Below are 17,814 nucleotides of genomic sequence, written 5' to 3'. Positions count from 1 at the left end.
TAAATTTACAGTGTCTTTTCATATATAATATACACATATATTACTATTAATATTTCTGGGGTTTTCTATTTTAAAGATGCCTATGGTATGCTCTCTACAAGTCCACGATAAGTTCTTCAACCGACCAATCTTCGAACGATCCATCAGGAAGATATCTTCTGATGACCAATGGTATCTTCTTCTCTGCTAATTCTTTCATAGCGATTCTCAATGGGTCGGTTTCACCTTCCAAGTCAACGAACACTGGTGCGTTCATAGATATTTGCAAGGCTCTGGTACCTAAAATTCTGGCTCTTTCGTACTTTGTCATGTATGGTGTTGTAGTTCTATCTTCCTTGGCGATAGCCTTCTCCTTCAAAGTTCTTCTCCGACGAGCCTCCTGTTGCTGGAACTCTTCTGGACCAAATCCTCCAGCAACTATCGTGTTCCCGTTTTCATCTGTGCCTAATCCGTTCTCATCGCCAAACTTACCCTCGCCCTCATCAAATCCGTCGTAATCTGAGAAATGCTCTTGGTCAAAATCTTCATAGTTCTCTGGACCGTCATTAAATCTGTATTAGATAGTTTGTGCTTGAATTGACATTCAGCAACGCATACTCATCTAGTTAGTAAAACTATTCATGAAGACAACTTCTACGAAGAAATAATAGGGAAAAACACCTATTAAATCGCTATAACATACGCTCCCTCGTTGTCTGACATCTTTATCTATCAAGATGCTAATCCTTGATGCCGCTGATCAACAATAAAGACCTGGATAAGACAATTTATCGTCCACATCGTGTTACTGTGTTACTCGCTAGCTCATTTTCATTTGAAGCTTTTTCCAATTTTTCCAAATTTTTCAAAAATCGATTGTGACAGTAAAAGAAACGATTATCAACACTTTTCGAGATGAGGTGGTGAACTGTATGAATATGTTACTGGTTCAGCCCATTTATGGTATCCTATTTGTCTTGCTTGCATTACCTTTGAGAATCGCTAGTAGTACACAGTTACTGAAGTTCTCAGAAGGAGGTGGTAGCTGCTTCTTTTCCCTGTCTATTCTGTATGATTATTACAGTTTTACGTCCCTAATTGAAAATACAAAATAAGATTCAAATGAAATTCATAGAAAAAACCCAGGCGATGAGGTGCGATTGGGTAAGGAGATTCACGCCGATACACGGAATACCCAACCGAGTTATGGACTATTTAGGCAACGTTGTAGTAGCTACTGATGAATCTGTGATGGTCGCGCCGACATACAATAAGGAAAATGAGGTACGGCAGAATGTTGTTGGTGAAAACGATGATGATCAACAATGTTGTGTACCTACACCGCCGCTAACCAGATCAGAGTCCATGGATAGTGTTATGAGTATGGCCAGTGTGACTAGCACTGTGTCAGTTTCATCGTCACAGCGTTCTAAAGTATATTTCTGCGATTATCAAGGGTGTAACAAATCGTTCACAAGACCGAGTTTGCTCACGGAGCATCAGCTCACCGTGCATCATGGAATCAAACCGTTTAAATGCGACACTTGTGGCAAAGAATTTGCGAAAAAATCGCATCTGAATAGACACATGTTCTCTCATACAGATGATAAACCTTTCACATGTTCTATATGTGGGAAAGGTGTCACAACCAGACAACAGTTAAAGAGACATGAAATTACACATACGAAGTCCTTCCACTGTTCATATGAGGGATGTAACGAATCATTCTACAAACATCCACAACTCCGATCGCATATCTTGTCCGTTCACGAAAAGAAACTTACCTGCCCTCACTGTAACAAGACGTTCCAAAGGCCTTATCGATTGAAGAATCACATAGATAAGCATCACAACCCAGAATCTACCGGAATGTACCAATGTGACTTTCTTTCATGTACCGACGTATTTTCCACTTGGTCTTCTTTACAACAACATATTAAACAATGCCATCCGAAATTACCATGTCCTATTTGTGGGAAACCTTGTGTTGCTGAATCAGGTTTACGGAATCATATGATGATTCATGACGAGAGTTTGGTCACTAAGAATTGGAAATGTTCTTCATGTCCAGATACATCATTTGCGAAGAAAACTCAGCTAGTACAACATTATGAAGAAAGTCACAAAGATGTAGATCCAGAATTGCTATTACTGCCGACGGACGCTGATGAAGATACGAATATTAAAGTGAATACAGATATAAAGATATCAGAAACGGAGGACAGTTTTAGTTCAGGGAAAAAAACGTTACTTGATTTCCCCTCTTTCTCAAAGAAACGGAAAGTTGACGAGCTTGGATCAGTTGAAGCAGAAATAAAGATAAAGAAGTATATTGAGTCAGGGAAGACAACCAAATCATTGTTATTGAATACAGTGGGTCAGAAAAGAAAATGTCCATATACCAATTGTAACAGAACATTCAAATCAAAAGAAAAATTCGATACTCATATTGAAAAGCACAAGATTCATGAATTAAAGATGAAGATTCTTGAGGACGAGAACCAAAAATCCTCTAAGAATGACCACGCTAGGAAGATTTAAAAAATTTCAGGTGAAGTTTGTATGTGATGTTTATATCTATATATATACACATATATATATTCAAGTATAAATTATTTATAAAATGCATTTTTGAAAGAATGGTTTGAGGTCGTGAAACCATTGTATTAATATTAATTATTGATGTCATTATTAGTTGGTTAGATTCATATCACTCATAACAAATAACAAATCATCATCTTCATCATTTTTTTGAGAGCTATTATGATGTTGCGAGCTAGTATGCGGTTGTGCTCCTTCTGTGTGCAGTGGGTCGGGGCTCATTTCACTCTTATGAAATTTTGCATGGGTAGTGGTAGCCGATGTTGTAGGGTGAGAGAGGTTGAGATGTTTCAATGGAAGCTGGTTTCTTGGGTAAGAACTTACAGAAATACTTCTTATAGATCTGGGCGACCCCATAACCTGCTCAGTAGTAGATGTTCCAGCGTTAAATGAACGTTTCATTAACATTTCATCCTCATCGTCATCTTTATTTATGGTTGCTTCATTGCTGAAGTGCATTCCTTTCATGTGAGACTGTTCGTCCTCTTTAGAATCTTCATTAGTCGTTTCCATAGTTCCTACAGAACCTCTCCTGTTTATGTCAACGTTGCTTCCAGTTCTGCTCAATAGATTATGCTTGTGTCTATCCAATGAGCTTTTCCTGCTGGTAATCAATTCCGCATTACTATTGTTTCTACTACCTTGAGATAGCCTGGAGGGAATGGAACCATAATTTGGTGAAAATGAAGGTATTGGAGAATGTGAATTTGAGCCAAACCTAACATTAGGCTGGTCGATGGACATACTCATCGAAAGGTTATCGCTAAGAGCATCGTTATTACTTTTCATGGACTGAAATCGCATCAATGAGTTTGAGATATCTTGTTGCGGCAATATTGTATTAGGTTTCATGTTCAACTCTTTCTTGTCTTCCAAGAGTTTCACAAACTCTAACAAATCTTCCGGTGGGTTTTCAGTGGATTTCCTTGGTTTAGCGGTCCTGTCAAAACTTTCTGATCTTCTAATACTAGAATGACGGCGGATCCTGCCAAAAGATGAAGAATATTTCGATCCGCTACCAACACTAGAAAGTTCTGGTGGTACATCACCATTTACTATAGTAGACCCGGCACTACCACGTTGAACTTTCAACGCAGCAACCACTGATGAACTCGAAACATTCCTTGATAAACTTGGAACAAGACTCGTAGTCGACTGGGCACTGCCACTCTGTACAAACGAGCCACTCCCAACTGATCCAACTTTAAAAGGTTGCAGTTTAGAAGAGATGGATTGCCTTCTTGCCGATGAACCTTCTAGGGGAAAAAGCGTCGCATTGATGGTATTTGTCTTGGGGGAAACTGACATAGATCTGCTACAATTGGATGAAGCCCTTCTATCAGGTACCGTGGTAGTTTCATTAGATAAGGATGGTGTCATGTATCGTTTTTGTAAATCATCTGAATCAATAACATAAAAGTCGACATCTTTTCTATAAGACACCGTGATACGCAACGAGCCAAATGTAGTTTTTATCGGTGTAATCTTTCGTTGTTCTAGATGTGAAGCAATGTTTGTTTCATTCATTGTGTTGGAATATGATGCAATAATAGGTTTACTTAAACCGACCCTCCCCTTAGAGAGAATAGGCTTAGAACCGTCAAGTAGTCTAGTTTGAACATTTATAAGTGCGGGCTGTTGTGAATTGTGTGGCTTGGTAATGATGTCGTTGGCAGGTAAGAGTTGGGTAAGCGTGTACAAGTAGCGGAACAACAATACCAATTGTTTATGCAAGTTTTCAGGATCATTTGAATCGATGGAGTCATCTATCGTCTGCTTATCAAGTTCTACAAGCCATCTTTCCAGTACAATCTCAGTTTTCTTGCCCCCTTTACAAACCATCCATGGATTACCATCCGCGTCATGAAGATACACCATATGGTTGGGTTGCAAAGCTCGTAGATCCAAGTACGTTTCTATTACTAATGGCGGCATTGTCTTCACTCCATCAAACGTGATCCAGGGCTGGATCTGAGCCTCCAACAGAGGGTCGCCGCGAGTTTCAATGTTAAACAAATGATTCCCATCCCTCAGCGCCTCCTCCGTATCAAAGTTATGTGCTACCTTGGACTGCTCAAGTAGAAGCGCAGACTTAAGAAAGAAGTTATTTATGAGTTCTATCACCTGAACTTCACCTTCTGACATCCTGAAGTTTGCCTGTTCTTTTTTATGGTCAGTGTTATTAAAGCAGTAAGAACAACTAATCTCTTTCACTCTAATATTAAACCAAATGTAAAAATGTCTTATTCAAGCCGCTCTGTTCATTTGAACCTACCACTTACAAAAGCTTTCTCTCCACCGTTTTGTCCTGTAAAAGCTTTCTCTCTATGTGAAAACTTGCTTTGGCAAATAACTGGTGCTTAATGACTCACAATGTTCCAACTTTCAAGGGGTTTCCCTTATTTACGTAGTTATTATTTATATCCAAATTCCTTATTATCTATTTTGTTATTTTATTTTTTAGGATTTCTCTGGCTTGTTTTACTATCAACAAACGAAAACCGTTAGATTTGGGATGACAGTGGAGAAAGAACCACAGTTCCTTGTGGTTAAGAGGAAGATTTCCAGACAACAGAACCGGAGGGGCAGTTTTCGGTTATTTGTAAATTTAAAATGCATAATATATAAGTATGATGAGTATGAGTTTGGCTATGATCTTGCATATATATACATATATATATTTCTTATGATTTTTATTGTTTTTATCTGTTTTATAATCTTAAGGGTAAGTGGTTAGGCAGAGAAAAGTAAATTATTAAGGCGAATCTTCATATCGGTCCCATAAATCGTAGAAAAAGTCTAGGAGACACCCAGTACTCCATGCTTGAGTAGGAGATGAATCCTGACAAATATCCCCGTCTTTGTTTGTTAATTCTGTTAATCCCGCCCATTCACTTTCTCTAATCCATTTACGGTGTCCGTCTAATCTCTTGTATAGCTGTTGGTAGAGGTACGACGATGGCAAGGTCTTTGAAGGATTTTGAGCTAATGGGTTTGAGAGGAAATGGAAGTGATGGTATGCACGCAAAAAGTAACCATAGCACCATACCCATTCTGGGCCCTGGTGGTAGTTTCTGCCTTTCGCGGTGTGGAAATCTGTCGAATCTTCGGAATTTCTGTAGTACGGTCTATAGTTATAGTCCGTTGGATCCAACGTCCTCATTCCAACAGGGCCCCGTAGGGCTTCATCTGCAATGTTCAACGCATTGTATGCATAGTCAGGGGTGAAAAGTTCTGGCGCCACTGTCATAGCAATGGCAAAATTTGGTCTCAATTGATAATCTTCGTATGGTTTACCTGATCTGTACAAATCCTTATAAATTCCTCTTCTGTTCACTAAACTGGCATCGATATCATATCGATCATCTTCATCTTCAGAAGATGGAACGTAGAATTTCATCTCGAAGTTTGTTAAGACTAGATCATTCCATTCTTTTAACGAAACCTTTTCTCCATTGGGCTTTTCGACATGATCGTATTTAAAGAGTCCCTTCTCGTGTAACTCACTTAAGAATCTCAAGCAACTTTTTAATAACCCGTTGATTTCAATAGCAGCACCATCTCTTGGTGTCCCTGGAATACCAACTGAGCCAGCTAGCTCACTTTCACCCATTTTGTCCATCCAGGTACCACAGTTTGACTGTGATCCACCAAATATTAATCCATTTGTCCAGTCGACTTTCACCTCAACGTTGAAACCCTCATCCTTCATAACTCTATCAAGGTTTGGGCCGGCATTTGCTTCTCTATACTTGATTCCTTTGGCATGTCTCGAAACGATTTCATAGAGAATATCTTCAATAGTAGATTCGTAACTGAAAGCCTCTGGGTCAGTCCATTGAATGTAACGGTCATCTTTAGGGAATCTTCTTGAGACCCTTTCCTTCAAGATGCTTTCTCCATTTGGAACCGTTTGAACATAATCTTGAACTGACTGAACGAAAAACCATGCCGCGTCTCTTGCATTGTATCTAGGATTTCTACCAGCGTCCAAAAGGTTTGGAATGAGACCATGCTTTAATGTTTTAGCAAAAGCAAGAAGATGGTTCTTTGCTTCATCAAAACGTCCTGTTGCCAAAAGTAACCCTCTCAAAGAAATGAATACGTCTCTACCCCAGCATCTCATGTATTGTGTGTACTGAAATGTGGTAAACCAGCAGCCATGCACGAAACATTTTGATCAGGTAATAAAGATGTTGAAGTCATCACAGAAACCATTTGCACCGAGGTCATTGCAAGGCGTTGCACAAAAAGGTTTGAGAGACCAATATTCTCAGACATCTGGTAAATAGCTCTAAATCTGCAAACCTCATATGCAATACCAATTACTAATGCGAAGAAACGCGGGACCAAGTAGTATGGAACTTTCTTGACGCGATCCATTCTTGCTTTAAGCCACTGTTGGATTTCAGAAATCCCAGGCATTTCCCTATAATAGTCAAGGCGGTCTACCACGTAATCCAGAGCCCAATGACCTAGCCTCAAGTTTTTGCTTAATGGATGAGCGAGATCATTACTAAATATGATGTTTCTTAAGACAGACACCCATCCTTGGAGCCCACAATACACTAGTGGACCATAATCTGGCACCGTATATATACCTCCTCTGTTAGCACTGACATCAGACTCTTCTGCACTGCATCTGTACAAAACCGCATTCAATGAATGTAAACTCAACTTTTCAGAGGCTTTTAAAGCACCAGTTCTAATAAATTCGTCTAAGTCTTCGGTAACTCCGCATTGTTTTGTTTTGAATACAGCAATCGAACCTGCAGGGAAGTCGTGTGGTAAGCTGATCGTGGTATCACCTAAACTTTCATTATATTGAATAACAAATCCATCCAATTCCACCAATTTTGTGGGGATTCCTTTGATTATCTTGTCATCATCTTTAGGCAGACCGCCATCTTTAACTAGGGAATAACTGAAAAGAAGTTCTGCAGTGGACCCCGATAGAGTGACGGTAGGTAACCTTTGATCATAATCATTCTCACTGAATTTTGTTCTCGCAATTAAGTAGTAGCCATCACCGAGTCTAGCATGAGTTCTGTGGTACGTGATAAACTGACCATCATGGTGAACATGCATTTCGGAATCTTCTGCATCATCACTCTGCGTTGCTATGGTTGCTCGAATTGCATTAAATTTCTTTTTCACAATGGATATACCATCATCTTTAACCACTGAATATTGACGTTTCTCTTTGACAACATCTAATAAATGAGGATATATCTCATCATAACCATAAACAGACCCGACAGCGGAAGAACTCAATCCAACGAGAGCGGCATTTGGTAGAGTATCTTCTACAGTTCTTTTTTGATAAGGAGTTTCGTTATCATGAGTACAATCCATGAATAAAGCATGAGGTGGAGCGGCAGATAAAAATCTTGGGATCTTAATTTCGGAGAGACTTTTAAGTTCATCGCCTAAACGGTTGTTATAATCAACAAAATCTTCATCGAGTTCCAATTCGGGACTATATGGGAAATCATCAAGTGGCATGAATTTATAAGAACCAGTCGGTCTTCCTCCATGTCTATGAATCAAACTTGAAAGTTCTTGCTCTGACCAAGCTTGCATGGCTTCTCTTATCAAAGATGAAATTGCAAGCTTCTCTACAAAAATACAATCCATTTGCTCTGATCCCGAAAACAATTCAGCGACTACGTAAAGATTTGGATTATATTTTCTTGCCAGGTCCAAGAAGTACTCGCCCACGTGAAGTGGGGTAGAATGACAATTATCGATTCTAAACCCGTCAAAAATGGTTGCCTGAAGTCTTGTATACTCTGACATCCTCTCCCATAAATACGGAGAATCCTCAGGTGCGGAACCGTACCTTAATTTCACACAGTCCCCCCAGACAATCACTTCTCTACGTAGGTATGCCTTGGAGTCCTTTGATGCAAAATCTACTAGTGGATTAGAGTTCCAAATCCAGCCATTGTTAGCCAATGCATATTCCTTACCATCTTTGGCAAGCAATCTGGTGAAATAAGGCTCAGTTAATGGCGATTCAGGAGTGATTTTTCCCATCTTTGGACCATGATCATCAATCCGCAAATACTTTATGCGATTGTATAATTGGTCTAAGATTACGCGAACGTCCTCATCGTATTCCTTGTACAAGGGTAAATTCAATTCATCCAAAATTTTGCGTGCTTCATTTGCAACATTGCCATTCCATTCTTCCCCATGAAGTTGTCTCAAAATTGTGATAAACTTGGATATTATCAAGGTATTTGCAAATCTTGTGGATAAAGAACCAAAGTCATCATTAGTACAAGAGCTACGAATGAAACCGGCCAATTTTACCAAGTCATCTTCAACATCACCAGGAACTGTTATAGCTTCCAATGGAGTCGAATCCCACTGATCTGCAACTTCTTTCAATAAAGCATCGATGTTTACTGCATAGAATTCCCATAATTTCAAAGAGCCTAAAACATGAATTTTGATACCATCCATAATAGAGATAAGATCTTCTACAGATGAAATATCCGTTGGATATCCAAGTGCCTTCATGTAACCACTGAATTCAAGTAGACTTTTATCTAATTCAATAGCAGGGAGTAAATGTGGTGCAGTAATGTGATTGTAACCAGATTCTGGATGCTCTAACAACCATGGAGAGTTGTTAGCAGTATGATTGTAAACCACATCTGTTAATGCGAGAATGTTGTGAGTTTTATGCAACTTTTGGACCATTTGCTTCACATCCTCTACGGTGTTAAAAAAGTTGGAGTCGTAGGTCAATTGGTCATAGATAGAATAAGGAGAATCGGACTCTCCTCTTTGTTGAAGAGGTGTAAAGTGGATCATGTTATATCCCTTGTTATCGATTTTGCGAAATATTGGGTCCCAATCTTTCCCCATCCATTTCGAAACTACACTCTGTAAGGCAATTGAATTTAAGGGAACAAATTTATCGTTCAAGTAAAGGACTGGTGGTACCACAAAATAAAACTTCCTAGTTGTTTCCAACTGGTCCTGTTCATTACGATAAGAGAGGTAAAAACAATAAGACCCCGGATTAAATACTTTCAAATCAATAAAATCATCTTTATGGAAGCTTGCCTTGATATATTTCTTATGGAATTTGTTCCTATCAAATTCGATGTCATGGCTTTCGGGACAATTAGTCCAAATTAAACCATCTCGAGCAACGGGGCAGCCTGCTGCCACAACCAAACGAACAGTGTACAATGGATCTTCTGGAGCTTTATTCGGTAGAATAGGAAGCGATGGCATGGTTAGCACACCATGGTTGTAAGAACAACTGACTTGTGGCTCACCATTATCATTCAATCTTAAGAGTACAGCTCTCATATCAGTGCCACGTTACCCTTCAACCTTTGCACTCTCACAATGTTTGTTTAAAAGCCGAATAAACGCAAACACACGGATAATCAGATAGCCTAGATTCAAAGAACTTATAAGTACTTTACCCATAAACTAACACTTGTGAGTTGATTATTGAGTCTTCTGCTTGTCGTTCGACATACCCCCCCTCATTAATTGCTATTGGTTAGTATCCTTTAAATTACACTTCTTTGATCATTTGTGCATGGGCGTCCCTTTAAAGTTTCTATGCATCATCAGGGTAACGAGAACGAGAATGTTTCTCGAAGATCATCCTTGAGTCAGGTGGTATTATTCCCCAGATATTAAGGAAAGTAAACTAGAGCTAAACCACCTTTTAGTTGATTGGGCATTGAACAATATTCTAGGAACACTTGTGAAATACGGTTTTATGGATATTTAGTTATTAAGAGTTTATTATTGTTTGCTATGATAAAGAAAAGTTCGTTCTTGTTCAGTATCTCAAGAACTAGAATACCAAGTGGTAAGCCTGGTACAGAATGTACAGTGCTAGGATAGTCCAGAATAGGAAGAACAGCAGTAGGTTGTTGCCACCATATTTATAGGTGTATAACTCTCTCAATTGGTGCAAATACTGTATGATGACCTTCCCACTCAACTTAGATTCACCTTCAGTTCTGACACCGAAAAAGAAAGGAACTTCGCCAATAGGTTCTTGTGGAGGAATTGGCAACTTAACCAACAAATCCAAGGCAATCTTGAAACCCTTTGGATTAATATTCTTGGCATCCTTGTGAATCAAGTACTTCTTTTGCAAACCGAAGAACCCACTCATCGGATCAGAGGCAGAAGTCAAAGGTTTAGCCATAGCTCTAGCACCACTAGAAATGACTCTACGGTACAACGGCCAGTCCTTGTCGATACCGACACCAGCAGCGTATCTGGTACCCAACACGAATGGATGTGTTCTCAAAGAATCCAACAATTGTGGAACACTTTCTGGTGGATGTTGCAAGTCCGCATCCATGCAAACCAAATATTCACCCTTGGCTTCATGGAAACCCTTCAAGACAGCGGAAGAAAGACCTCTTTCGTCGGTTCTGACGATGATTCTGACGTTGTAACCTTGCTTCTTCAAAGCCTCAACTTCTTCCACAGAACCGTCCTGGGAATTGTCATCGACGAAGATCAATTCAGTGATATTGGAACCTTCTTTACCCAAGGCTTGGAATAACCTGGTGGTCAATGGCTTGATATTTAGCTTTTCGTGGTACGCTGGAACAACAACAGAGTTTTCAATAGACATTTCTTATAGTATAATCTTATGTTTATTTCTTGAGCAATTGGTATAAATATATCCGGTCTTTATTAGTTATAGATAATAGCAGTCAAAAGGTTCCTGTTTCCCCAAAGAAAATATAACAGCGTGTGATTTGCTAACAAAGCTCGACTGGGTACTCTAATACAACTAAACAAAAACAATACTTCAAGTATTAACTACAAGAATTGTCAGGCATGTTTCTTTATATGTTTCTCTTTTGTAACTGTTAAAATATTGAACATGTTGTCCACTTTCGATTTTTGGACTTGAGGAAGGACAGACAACATCGGGTGAAAAATGAGGTGTGTGAGCCTGGTACATGTGACAGAGGCAGGGTAATGAAATTACTAGGACAGCGACAAGAGAAGCTATTATTCATAGAACGAACGACAATTTAGGATTATGCTACCGTAGTCTGCAAGGAAACTTCTAATAGGTATTTGGGATAGAGAGGGATTAGTGTAGTTATTTGTGCGTTTATATGTTTTATATAGAAATATTACTATTAAGAAAAGAGCCCATATATGTGTGTAATCTTATTCATCGACGTACTCTCCTGTTCTTGAAAGCATTTTCACTGCAGAGATTTAACGTCATTTCTGAATCTCTTTTCAACAGCATCCAAGAATTCGTCGGTGTTCACATAACTTGATCTGTCAGTGTTACCACAGGCAAGGGCCAAATCTTTGGTCATGATACCGTCTTCTTGGACAGTGTTCAAAGTGGATTTTTCCAACAAGTTGGCAAATTCGACGACTTCTGGAGTGTTGTCTAGTTCACCTCTCTTGGCCAAACCTCTAGTCCAAGCGAAGATGGAAGCGATGGAGTTTGTTGAGGTTTCTTTACCCTGTTGGTATTGTCTGTAGTGTCTAGTGACGGTACCGTGAGCAGCTTCACTTTCGAAGGCCTTACCGTCTGGGGTCACTAGAACAGAGGTCATCAAACCAAGGGACCCGAACCCTTGAGCAACGATATCGGATTGGACATCACCATCATAGTTCTTAAACGCAAGGATGAATCCACCCTTAGATTTGATCATTTGGGCAACCATATCGTCAATTAAACGGTGTTCGTACCAGATACCCAACTTTTCAAATTCGGATTTATACTCGGAATCGTAAATTTCCTGGAAGATATCCTTGAATCTACCATCGTATTTCTTCAAGATAGTGTTCTTGGTGGAAAGATAAAGGTTCAATTTCTTGGTGATAGCCAATTTGAAAGAGGCATGAGCGAATCCACGGATGGATTCGTCTGTGTTGTACATGGCCAAAGCGATACCAGGACCCTTGTAGTCGTAAACTTCCAAAGTCTTGGTCTCGGATCCATCAGTTGGCTTGTAAACCAATTCCAACTTACCAGGACCTGGAACGACAAGATCGGTGGCCTTATATTGATCACCATGGGCATGTCTACCGATGACAATAGGTTTTTCCCATCCAGGCACTAATCTTGGGATTCTAGGAATGACAATTGGTTCACGGAAAACAGTACCACCAAGGATGTTTCTGATGGTACCATTTGGTGATTTCCACATCTTTTTCAAATTGAACTCTTTAACACGACCCTCGTCCGGTGTAATAGTGGCACATTTCACACCAACACCGTATTTCTTGATGGCATTAGCAGAATCCACAGTAACTTGATCGTTAGTGGCATCACGGTTCGTCACGGAAAGATCGTAATACTTCAAATCCACATCCAAATATGGTAAGATAAGTTTACTCTTAATCTTATCCCAGATAATTCTAGTCATCTCATCACCGTCCAACTCCACAACGGGAGTCTGAACTTTAATCTTGCGCAACCCAGTTGCAGCAGAGCTGGAAAACTGACGATTAATACTCATCACTGCGGCCTTCATAGTGTCCTGTCCTGTCCTAATTCAATTTAGCTCAGTATACAACAACCGTCGAATATACCAACCTTAACCTGACCTAAAGTTATAAGGATACAGAAACTTTATAGCGCAGAGACGCAAATATACATGCATATATATATAATAGACTTAACCTCATCACTAATCACAGTTAAAAGCCAAAATATCCTTCTCAAAGCAGTGATAGAAAAATAAAGCGAATAGCTATAATAGAAATGATAGAAGAGTCATTCATATAACTTACTTAGGGCAATGGCAATCGCAGTACTTTTGTAGTTGCAATGAGAAGGTTACCGAACATGGAAGTAGCGGGTTTGTAATATTTCAGAGCCACGATTGATGCAATAATTTTGGGGGTAGTAAACTGCCCGAAATTTGTTTATTTGCTAGTAAGTCGCCGTTTTGGGCTCTGTTTTGGGGCGCTTTTGCTAATTTGTCGTGGGGAACTTCGTTACCAATGCGACGGTTAGGCTTTGTGAGACGAGAAAAAAACCGGATCAACTCGGGATTCAGGATAGACAGCGAAAGCTTCGTACTTTTCCAGTAGTGGTGGTTAATCGGTGATATGAATTGGGTGTTTGGTAGGACGCGAAGGCAGGGCCTGAGCCGGCCATGAGTCAGGGACTGGTTTTGGCATTGGCTTTGGATTTGTAGCGTGCGTCTTCCCTCCTATATACCCAATGATCATGTCAGCAATACTGGAGATGATAGCGGGAATTAATCCGTACACCACGTGACTTCCTTAGTGTCACGTGGTTTGTGATGTATTTCTTCTGTTTCCGGGTGACATTTTTTCTCGTTGGGTTTGGGAAATTGATTTCGGCGGCTAATTGTATATTTCTTACAATACAGCCATTGTTTGTATCATTTCTTGAAACTGACCAAACCCTCAGTTAAATACTTCCAAAACTAAGTTAGTAGTACAACCTCTCTTCCCATTTGAGTCTAATGTCTCCGCCAGTTGATTTGAATCAGATATGGGTAAACTGTTCCCAATGCCATAAACCGTATAACAACCAGCAAGGAACAAGCAATGGAAAGTTCTGGCTCACATCATGTGCTCATATCCTTTGTGATAAGCATTACCATAATGGAATGACGGTTTGTCCCGTGTGCACGACGAGTAGAATATCAGTACTTCCGTTAGATGGTGATAGTTCCAAACTACCGACAGAAGTGCAATCGTTCTTTAAACCCTTTGTATCACAACTGGAACCATTATACACAGTAGCTAATTTCCAGTGGGAGTCAATGGTGCAATTATGTGAATACTATCAAGATATGTGTCTGAAGTTACAGGAAAAGTGTAACAGACAACGACAGCTGTTGTACCAGGCAAAGGAAGAATTAGACAAGTTTACTGCTTTGAAGAAGGAATTAAGAATGAAGGACACCAACAGAGACGTCATATCGATGGTTACTAGAAATGACTCCAGAAATTTAATAAACGCAAAGGATGGGATTGAGCGTGATAATCAAGAGTCGTTCATCAGTAAACTACAAAACTCTCACCGATTGAAACCTTCACGGACAACTTCAGATGATGGAAACGAATCTCCAAATATTTCACACGTTCTTGCTGAATCTACGTCAATTGGAAGAACGGCACCAATATTGGTACCGCATTCCCCAACAACACCAATTTCAATGAACAATAAAAGCGGTTCTAACATTAATAACACGTTCGGCGCCAGATCAAACTCACGACAAGGAGTCACGAAAGCATTACCGAATGCATTGGAAAGATTGAAATTGAAAAGAAGTAGCACTTCAACGATATCATCAAGGGGAATATTATCACATATGAGGATTAACTCTTCTCAAACTACAACGGGATTCCCGTCGAGGAATAACACCACGGCACAATCGAGAAACAATAAATTTAAGAAATGATTAAATATTTGTCAGTTGATAAATAAGCTGATTTTGACGTTTTTTGAATTTCTGTTAATTAAAGACCTATACGTTTAAATTTAAACATATTGATAAAAATAAATGATGTTTCTGACAGTATTTCATGTTGATAATATAGTATTTCTTTGAGCTGATAGTCGGAAGATAGAAAAAAATGAGGGAAACGATTGAAGACTCCCGGTGAAACTTGATTCCAAATCCACTTATCTCTTGTGCTATTTTTCTTTTAAGATTATTATTAGATCTCACGAACGGTCCAGGAGTATGATAATGTTAATTCCTTTGTTATCTGTTTGTGATTTTTTGTTTGCATGAGTCTCGTCAAAGTGTCGATGAAGTCACTAATTTCAACTTTAGCTTCAGATTGCTTCGAACCGTTGCTTTAGTTTTTGATTTCGACGAGTGCAGGTATACATCACTCTCGAGAGATAAATAAATGTGAAATGAAGAGTTGAGTAATATTCTATTTTGCTGTCTGGTTTTGGTTATTGTGATGTGCTTGGTATTTTCTTTAAACCTCGGACTGACTATTCATTATTCATCAAGTAATAGAATAGAATATGTTCGCCGGCTGGCTGCAATAGTGCGGACATTTGCAGATGGATGGAATGTGTAGCAATGATGACATGAAAATAAAACGAAAATTATTGTGAAAGGATACGATATAACAAAGAGGGCAGGAAATTTATTTCTATCCACTCATTTAGAAAGCACCAAACTTCTTCAATTGCACGTAAGAAGAGATGAATGGAACAGCAAAACCTAGAGCAAAGAAACCGAAGTGGATGAAAGCGTATGGGATCTTTCTGTTGTGAATCTTAACTGGGATGTTCGAGTAAACACCTTCCTTGAAGTGGGCACCACATTGCTTGGAAGTGGCAGAGAAGGCTCTTCTGGTGGCTAGTCTGGTAACTTGGGAAAACATGTTTTGATTGGAATATTTGCTGTGGTATTGGACGCTAGGTTATCGAAACAAAGTTATTAATATCAACAATAAACTATAAACCATCCTTAACAAGAGTTGTAAATTGCAGTGCTAATTGTATTGAAATATGAAAAAAAAAATAATACGATATATTTTTTTTACCTTTCTATCGCTGCTAAGAAGAGAAACAGGATTAGGAAAAAGTCGTGCAATAACAAAAAAAATTGACAGAAGTGGGAAAACGGCTCAGAAAGTAGTGAGACACAAACGGAGTATCCGGGTAATGGTGTAAGATTTCCGACTTTCACTCTTAAAGCAAAGCTCTGCTGTGTCTTCGTGGAACGTGATTTCCCCGTGTACATATTTTTCTGAATACAGACACACTCACGTCGAATCCTGGGATATCATTGGCTAATGGGAATTTCGGTTTTAACGCGAGATCCTTTCTTGTCTACTTGTACTAACTACACTAAGATGATAAGAGGCACATGACCTGCGATCAATGGCTGCCCCAGAGTTTCTCTGACGGGAAATCTTCCCTCTTTGCCAATCCGGTGCTGTCAGTATTAGAGGAAGAAAAGCGATACCTCTCTCTTGGCTATATTGATGGGCAACCGATAGTAGGTTCTACCGGAACCTACTGAGAGTCTCAATCAGATATTGTCTTGAAAATCCACACTACAGTATGACTCGGTATTACTGGAGTTCTGAATGTCAATTCCCTCTTGGTGACAGCTTGAAAAATCGAGAAACTTTAAAAATTAAAAAAAATTGAAATAAACTTACCTGGCTCTACTATCCATTACAGGTTTTGGTTAATTTTTTTTCTAACTGTCTTCGGTTCTTTACTTTAGTCGTATGGTTTTTCTGATTTTCTTTTACTTCTTGAAATTTTGATATTTGATTAGTACTTTGTATATCTTTCCTCTGTCCCCTCTTAGTGTTGACTTTAGCCTTTTTCATTAGCTGTTGCTATCCTTAACGGTTTGTTCATCTCACATCAATCACTCTCACTTCACATCAAAGAATAATGTCTGCAATTGCTCCAATCACTGGTACTATTAGAAAGAGAATCTTGGCCGATATCACCATCGGTTTCGCTATTGGTGGTGCTATGGCTTCCTATTGGTGGTGGGGTTTCCACAAGAACATCATCAACAAGAGAGAAGCTTACTACGCTAAGTTGGCTGAACAAAAGGCTGCTGAAAACTAAGGACTGAATAAAAAAACGCAATACTTTGTGTTTTTCTATCTAAATCAACATATTCGTGTGCGGCCATGAGGTTTGAAACCTCTGTGTCCATAATACGGAGAATTGTATTCGATCCTTTTTTTCCTCCCAATTACCTATCGTTACTATAACATCCCACAACCTTTTATTTCTCTATTTATGTCAACACATACACAGATTAACAGTCATTCTGATGAATTATTGGTTAAAAATCATTAATGGTATTTTTTTTTATTCGGTACCCTTTTATCATGCTAATACGTTCTCATATTATGACTTCTTCTCCTATCAGTATTATTATTCATGAGTGGAAGCAATACCGCATCTCGACTGTTTGTTTTTTCTTGGAGGAGTTACTAAACAAAGACTTAAGGATTTCATGTGACCTTTTGTCGATTTCCAAAGAAGGTGATTGTCTCTGTTAAACAATCTTATTTTGCAAATAGGAATACTCTCTGGTTTGTTACCTTATCGCTGGAAGTAATTCCTAAGAGATTCGATAGAACCTTACGCTATATGATAAAAGACGTTCAAAAAATAAACAAAAAACATTACTACTATTACTAAAAAAAATAAATGAATTACCACTCAAATCTTTCCAATAGTTCATAGATGGATCTTTATAACGGTTTATTACG

General features: G+C 39.0%; 8 protein-coding genes across 8 annotated transcripts; 3 read left to right on the top strand and 5 right to left on the bottom strand.

The window, feature by feature from the left end:
* Positions 1–94: 94 nt before the first annotated feature.
* RPO26 (DNA-directed RNA polymerase core subunit RPO26) lies at positions 95–702 on the bottom strand (the record flags this gene model as incomplete). Its single annotated transcript, XM_451689.1, has 2 exons — positions 95–551; positions 683–702. The coding sequence occupies 2 exons, from the start codon at positions 700–702 to the stop codon at positions 95–97; spliced, it is 477 nt and encodes a 158-aa protein (XP_451689.1).
* A 399-nt stretch (positions 703–1,101) lies between these two features.
* Positions 1,102–2,520, top strand: PZF1 (Pzf1p; the record flags this gene model as incomplete). The annotated part of the gene is made up of 1 exon (XM_451688.1): positions 1,102–2,520. The coding sequence occupies one exon, from the start codon at positions 1,102–1,104 to the stop codon at positions 2,518–2,520; it is 1,419 nt and encodes a 472-aa protein (XP_451688.1).
* Positions 2,521–2,670: 150 nt separating this feature from the next.
* ATG13 (serine/threonine protein kinase regulatory subunit ATG13) lies at positions 2,671–4,725 on the bottom strand (the record flags this gene model as incomplete). The annotated part of the gene is made up of 1 exon (XM_451687.1): positions 2,671–4,725. One exon carries the CDS (start codon positions 4,723–4,725, stop codon positions 2,671–2,673), a length of 2,055 nt encoding a protein of 684 aa, XP_451687.1.
* Positions 4,726–10,414: 5,689 nt separating this feature from the next.
* On the bottom strand, positions 10,415–11,212 carry DPM1 (dolichyl-phosphate beta-D-mannosyltransferase; the record flags this gene model as incomplete). The annotated part of the gene is made up of 1 exon (XM_451684.1): positions 10,415–11,212. One exon carries the CDS (start codon positions 11,210–11,212, stop codon positions 10,415–10,417), a length of 798 nt encoding a protein of 265 aa, XP_451684.1.
* A 589-nt stretch (positions 11,213–11,801) lies between these two features.
* Positions 11,802–13,091, bottom strand: IDP1 (isocitrate dehydrogenase (NADP(+)) IDP1; the record flags this gene model as incomplete). Its single annotated transcript, XM_451683.1, has 1 exon — positions 11,802–13,091. One exon carries the CDS (start codon positions 13,089–13,091, stop codon positions 11,802–11,804), a length of 1,290 nt encoding a protein of 429 aa, XP_451683.1.
* A 963-nt stretch (positions 13,092–14,054) lies between these two features.
* On the top strand, positions 14,055–14,999 carry CST9 (SUMO ligase CST9; the record flags this gene model as incomplete). Its single annotated transcript, XM_451682.1, has 1 exon — positions 14,055–14,999. One exon carries the CDS (start codon positions 14,055–14,057, stop codon positions 14,997–14,999), a length of 945 nt encoding a protein of 314 aa, XP_451682.1.
* Positions 15,000–15,723: 724 nt separating this feature from the next.
* COX8 (cytochrome c oxidase subunit VIII) lies at positions 15,724–15,945 on the bottom strand (the record flags this gene model as incomplete). Its single annotated transcript, XM_451681.1, has 1 exon — positions 15,724–15,945. The coding sequence occupies one exon, from the start codon at positions 15,943–15,945 to the stop codon at positions 15,724–15,726; it is 222 nt and encodes a 73-aa protein (XP_451681.1).
* Positions 15,946–16,975: 1,030 nt separating this feature from the next.
* COX9 (cytochrome c oxidase subunit VIIa) lies at positions 16,976–17,158 on the top strand (the record flags this gene model as incomplete). The annotated part of the gene is made up of 1 exon (XM_451680.1): positions 16,976–17,158. The coding sequence occupies one exon, from the start codon at positions 16,976–16,978 to the stop codon at positions 17,156–17,158; it is 183 nt and encodes a 60-aa protein (XP_451680.1).
* Positions 17,159–17,814: the final 656 nt, after the last annotated feature.

Source organism: Kluyveromyces lactis, assembly GCF_000002515.2.
Source record: "Kluyveromyces lactis strain NRRL Y-1140 chromosome B complete sequence".
Lineage (NCBI taxonomy): Eukaryota > Fungi > Ascomycota > Saccharomycetes > Saccharomycetales > Saccharomycetaceae > Kluyveromyces > Kluyveromyces lactis.
The sequence above is the reverse complement of the archived record's forward strand: the minus strand, read 5'-3'. Positions and strand labels throughout refer to the sequence as shown.